This window comes from Vipera berus (assembly GCF_964194415.1).
Source record: "Vipera berus genome assembly, chromosome: 5".
NCBI lineage: Eukaryota > Metazoa > Chordata > Lepidosauria > Squamata > Viperidae > Vipera > Vipera berus.
In genome coordinates this window covers 97661645-97667644 of record NC_138207.1, presented here as the reverse complement: position 1 = coordinate 97667644, position 6000 = coordinate 97661645, and the positions used below count along the sequence as shown (strand labels likewise).

Below are 6000 nucleotides of genomic sequence, written 5' to 3'. Positions count from 1 at the left end.
CACTTTTGGGGGCCTCCCGATACTCCCATATCACACCTCTCCTCCGTGCGCTGCACTGGCTTCCGGTTGCCTTCCGTGTGAAGTTCAAGGTGCTAACAATGACATACAAAGCCCTACATGGCATGGGTCCGGACTACCTACAGGAGCACCTTCTGCCAATGTCAGCACCCCACCGTCCTGTGCGCTCCCACAGAGAGGGCCTCCTCAGGGTGCCACCGCTCAAGGAATGTCGGCTGGTGGCCCCCAGGGGGAGGGCATTCTCAGTGGGTGCGCCAGCCCTCTGGAACAGCTTACCAACCGAAATCCGGATGGCCCCCGACCTCCGCACCTTCCGACGCGACTTAAAAACTTTCCTGTTCCAGCAGTCCGGCCTGGCATGATAGCTTTAATTGGGGTCCCAGTTTGTTTTTACTATTGTTTTTTATTGTTCAATCTGTATACCTTCCTTCCTCTGTACACCGCCCCGAGTCCCTCGGGAGAAGGGCGGTTTATAAAAACAAACAAACAAATAAATAAATAAATAAATATATATACACACACATACATGTATATATGTATGTATGCATATATATATATATATGTATATATATGTGTGTATGTATGTGTGTGTGTGTGTATATATATATATATATATATATATATATATATATATATATATATATATATATATATATATATATATATATATATATATATATATATATATATATATATATATGTGTGTATGTGTGTATGTATGTATGTATGTATGTATATGTATGTATGTATGTATATATGTATATGCAGGGCTTTTTTTCTCATAGAACGCTCAGAACGGAGTTCCGGCACGATTTTTGGATAGAACCTTGTAGGCTAGGCAAGGCGGGTTGTATGACATGTGTGAGTTCCGGCACCTTTTTCTTTTACAAAAAAGGTACTGTGTATATGTATATGTATGTGTATGTGTATATCTGTGTGTGTGTGTATGTATATATATATATATTTGTGTAAATTACTAACAAAGTAATTTACACAAATATATGAACTGTCCGGTGTGACTACAGCCTGTTCGATGGCCTTTGAGATAAGGCTGAAAACAGGAAATAAAGATCTGCCCCATGTTTGGGGCGCAGTGGCTCAGTGGGTTAAGACGCTGAGCTTGTCGATCAGAAGGTCGGCAGTTTGGCGGGTCGAATCCCGAGTGCCGCGTAGCAGAGTGAGCGCCTGTTACTCGTCCCAGCTTCTGCCAACCTAGCAGTTCGAAAGCACGTAAAAATGCAAGTAGAAAAATAGGGACCACTCTGGTGGGAAGGTAACAGCGTTCCGTGCGCCTTTGGCGTCTAGTCATGCCGGCCACATGACCACGGAGACGTCCTCGGACAAGCGCTGGCTCTTCGGCTTTGAAACAGAGATGAGCAACGGCCCCTAGAGTTGGAAACGACTAGCACGCATGTGCGGGGGAACCTTTACCTTTACCTTTAAGGTAATCTAAGAGTTAACATATGACACACACACACACACACACACACACACACATATATATATATGTATGTATGTATGTATGTATGTATGTATGTATATGTATATGTATATGTCAAATGCTTGTTAACTATTAGATTACCTTGCTAGGCCCCAAACATGGGACAAATCTTTATTTCCTGTGTCAGCCTAACCTGAAGGCCATCGACAGGCAGTAGTCACACCGGTGACAGCTCATATTTGTGTAAATTTTAAATTGCTAACAAAGAATTAAGGGAGACTGATATGCATTTCAAACTTATTAGTTTTCATCAGTCAGCCATACCCTTCTGAGATTCGAACCTGGGCTGATTGCACATTATATATATATATTGGTTAAATTTATTTGCCGCCTGACTCCTAGTCGGCTTCCAACAGTAAAAAACCAGAAACGGAAAGAAGAAGAAACGCTTAACAGTAGCAAAGTAACGGAACGACAGAATTAGCCTCCGAGCCGCTCAATCCATTTCAGATAGCGAACGTAATTCACTCAAGTCTTCACAAGGCTATTTTTGCCCGACTTTCTTGAAATCACATGGCGAATGCAGCTACAAAGAATGTTCGAAATATTAAACAGGAAGCTGGCGGCAACTTTAGTTTTTCATTTTCTGCTTTTCTTTTCTTTCTTTCTTTCTTTTTTTTTGGCTTACCTGTAGAAGATCTTGACTTTGTTCAAAGGCAAGCAAGTAGGGCACTGTTGGTAGATGGCGTTATCGTCTGTCCGCAGTTCACAGCCGCATTTTGCGCACCCCTTGTAGGTGATCAGAGGAAGAGAAGCGAATATGTGCTCCAGGGGTGTCCCGGCGTGAAAGACCAGCTGTCCGTAGGACAAGGAAGCATCCGTGAAGCTCAGCTTTGAAACGCAGCCCTTTACTTCGATCACGCCTACAAAAGCCGCCAGAACGAAATATTTGTTTACAGAATACATTTCTCTTGTTAAATAAGGATGAGAAAGTTTACCACTATTTCCAGACCCGTTATGTAAAGGGACGCGGTGGCTCAGTGGGTTAGGATGCTGAGCTTGTTGATCAGGTCGGCAGTTTGGCGGGTCGAATCCCGAGTGCCACGTAACAGAGTGAGCGCCTGTTACGCGTCCCAGCTTCTGCCATCCTAGCAGTTCAAAAGCACGTAAAAATGCGAGTAGAAAAATAGGGACCACTACGGTGGGAAGGTTACAGCGTTCCGTGCGCCTTTGGCATCTAGTCATGCCGGCCACATGACCACGGAGACGTCCTCGGACAAGCGCTGGCTCTTCGGCTTGGAAACGGAGATGAGCACCGGCCCCTAGAGTTGGAAACGACTAGCACGCATGTGCGGGGGAACCTTTACCTTTACCTAGGCAAAGGGAAGGGAATTTATTACGGGTTTTTTTTTCATTTTTGTTTTCAGCATCCAGTCAGAATGTTGGTGTTTTTTTAAAAATGTTTAATGTTGGATGTTTGGGTCTTATTTATTTTTGTTGTGGTGGTGGTGGTTCTTACTGTTGGATGTATGTTTTTTTCTTGGGCTTTTTTCTGTTTTGTAGTTGATTCCCATTGACAGGTAAGCCGCCCTGAGTCTTCGGAGAAGGGCGGGATATAAATGGAATTAAAATTAAAAAAAAAGATGTTGAGACTCTAGAAAGAGTACAGAGAAGAGCAACAAAGATGATCGGGGGACTGGAGGCTAAAACATATAAAGAATGGTTGCTGGAATTGGGTATGGCTAGTTTAATGAAGAGAAGGACGAGGGGGGACATGATAGCAGTCTTCCAATATCTGAAGGGTTGCCACAAAGAAGGTGTGTGTGGGGGGTGTCAACCTGTTCTCCAAAGCACCTGAAGGCAGGAGAAGAAGCAACAGATGGAAACTAAACAAAGAGAGAAGCAATCTAATACTAAAGAGAAATTTCCTGGCAGTTAGAACAATTAATCAGTGGAACTACCTGCCTCCAGAAGTTGTGAATGCTCCAACACTGGAATTTTTTAAGCAGAGGCTGGAAAGATATTTGTCTGAAATGGTAGAGGGTTTCCTGCCTGAGCAGGGGGTTGGACTAGACGACCTCCAAGGCCCCTTCCAACTTATTGTTGTTGTTGTTATTAAGAGTTAATTCTTATTATATCATTGCTGTGTCAAGTCAGAGCACAGAGGATGATGTTCTTGAGGACCCATCCTATCCATCCAGTTCCCTGTCAGTTATGAACTTTCTTCAAAGAGTTCTGAGTGTGGTTTTGAGAGGTGATGCTCTTTGGAAGTGAAAAAGAGACAACCTCATCATGTGTCTGATCACATTTAGCCCATATAATGTATTCAAGTGTTATATTAAGACACAGGGTGTCTTCAACCTGAAGGAGGAGTAAGGATCTCACCAGAACTTTTTTCTTCGAGATGGGAAGCCAGGGTAGTCTTCTTCATCGACTCTTGGACGTTCCTTCCAAACTTCTCTTGGAAGGCCACCGCTCTTTTATCGTCATCAAAAAGGCACTCTAGGACTGACCAAGGTGTCGTGTGCAATTCCAGGTCACCAGAGACAGGGTTGTGTTTTACAAAGAGATACTTAAATTCCCAAATGTGAGCTAGGAAGGAGAAGAAGAAGAAAAAAACGTTCATATCGCCGAAGCTTTGGACAAAACATTCTATGCTTCTTTCAGAGATAAATTAATTGATGATAAAGGAGACGTCAGCTTCGAAATCCCATTCCCCCCCCCCCCCCGTTCAATCATGTCTGACACCAGGAGATGGCCTGAAAGAGCCCTGGTGGTTTTCTTGGCAAGGATTTTTCAGAAGTAGTTTAGCATTGCTCTCTTCCCAGGTCTGAGAAGAAGTATCTGGCTGACCCAACAGAACCCAAGTGCCTAAGGTAGGACTAGAACTCACCGTCTCCTGGCTTCCAGTCTGGTGCCTGAATCACTGCACCAATTGGCTCAAAAACCTGTCCCATCTTAAAAACATTATTTTAAACAATAGTATACTATTCTACCCTAGGGACGCGGTGGCTCAGTGGGTTAGGACGCTGAGCTTGTCGATCAGATGGTCGGCAGTTTGGCGGGTCGAATCCCGAGTGCCGCGTAACAGAGTGAGCGCCTGTTACTCGTCCCAGCTTCTGCCAACCTAGCAGTTCGAAAGCACGTCAAAATGCAAGTAGAAAAATAGGGACCACGACAGTGGGAAGGTAACAGCGTTCCGTGCGCCTTTGGCGTCTAGTCATGCCGGCCACATGACCACGGAGACGTCCTCGGACAAGCGCTGGCTCTTCGGCTTTGAAACGGAGATGAGCACCGGCCCCTAGAGTTGGAAACGACTAGCACGCACGTGCGGGGGAACCTTTACCTTTTACCTTTATACTATTCTACAAAGCTTGGGGCAATCTCTTTTTGTGTGGAATAAGTAAAGCTGTAGAAGAAGCAGTATTATGGCTTCCGGTCCCAATTAAGAGCCTAGACCAGGGATCTCCACCCTGGGTAACTTTATGACTTTATGACTTCCTTGTGTTGGGTGGAGAATTCTGGGAGTTGAAGTCCACAAGTCTTAAAGTTGCCAAGTTCGAAGACTCCTGACCTAGACCAACTGTATCTTAATCTTGGGTACATCTGGATCTACAGGCCTGCACTTAAGAATACAGAGTCTGTCGGAGTGGGTGGCCATAATAATGTTAAATGAAACAAAAGAACTAAGTAATAAGAACTGAAATAAAATCCCAGCTAGGAGAGTCGTCGTTTAAAATTCTGGGAGTTGTTTTAACACGAATGAACTTTTCGCTGTCTGGTGTGCCTTCCTTTGAACAGTCTGATGGCAAAAAGCTGACTCATGTTAAAACAAAGGAGGATTGCCTTGCGTTCCTTGTTCCTTGCACGGCTGGGCGATACAGTCACCTACCAAAAATTATTTTAAAAAAATACTGAATTGACTTGTTTTACTTGAATTGACTTGTTTTAATTGAATTGTTTTACCTTTTTTCCTTTGAAGCTGAAGGCGCTGGGCTGCTGCATCTCCCCAAACGACCAGGGCATAAGGTTGACCCTTGGTTTGTTCCACCGTTAAGATGATTTTTCTTTGGTTTTCTTCTTTAAAACTGCACGCAGATTCTAAGGTTGAAAAACTGGAATAATAAATATGGTTTGCTTCCTTGTGGGCTGATGTCAACTGCCCTTCTTTCCTGGTAAGGACTGGCCAAGTCTTGCCACTGGGAACGTGGTTTGACTAAGGGGTAGGCCACCTTGGCTCTTTGATGACTCGTGGACTTCAACTCCCAGAATTCCTGAGCCAGCCTGGCTCAGCTTGGAAACCTCTCCCTTTCCCCTCAGCGTGGCTGGCTCAGGAATTCTGGGAGTTGAAGTCCACGAGTCCTAAAAGAGCCAAGGTGGCCTAGCCCTGTACTATACAGTGCTGCCTCGGTACTCGATGTTAATTGGTTCTGGGAGGCACGAGGGGTACTAAAAACTATGAGTGCCAAGCAAACCAGCTGATTTGCCACGTGACCCTTTGTTTCGGCTGGGAAAAACTTTCCATCTGTCCTTTTTCCTAT

The 6000-nt window shown here is 44.4% G+C and overlaps 1 protein-coding gene across 4 annotated transcripts in view; it reads right to left on the bottom strand.

The window, feature by feature from the left end:
* SHLD2 (shieldin complex subunit 2) overlaps positions 1-6000 on the bottom strand; it is a 47606-nt gene that overhangs the window by 9121 nt on the left and 32485 nt on the right. For 2 of the 4 annotated variants that reach the window (XM_081329732.1, XM_081329733.1), the window contains exons 5-7: positions 5426-5560; positions 3845-4051; positions 2148-2382 (exon numbers count right to left, since the gene is read on the bottom strand). In XM_081329732.1, coding sequence (XP_081185858.1) covers positions 2148-2382; positions 3845-4051; positions 5426-5560 — 577 coding nt within the window. The remainder of the gene's footprint in view (positions 1-2147; positions 2383-3844; positions 4052-5425; positions 5561-6000) is intronic. The other 2 variants (XR_014026710.1, XR_014026711.1) reach the window with 1 other exon arrangement.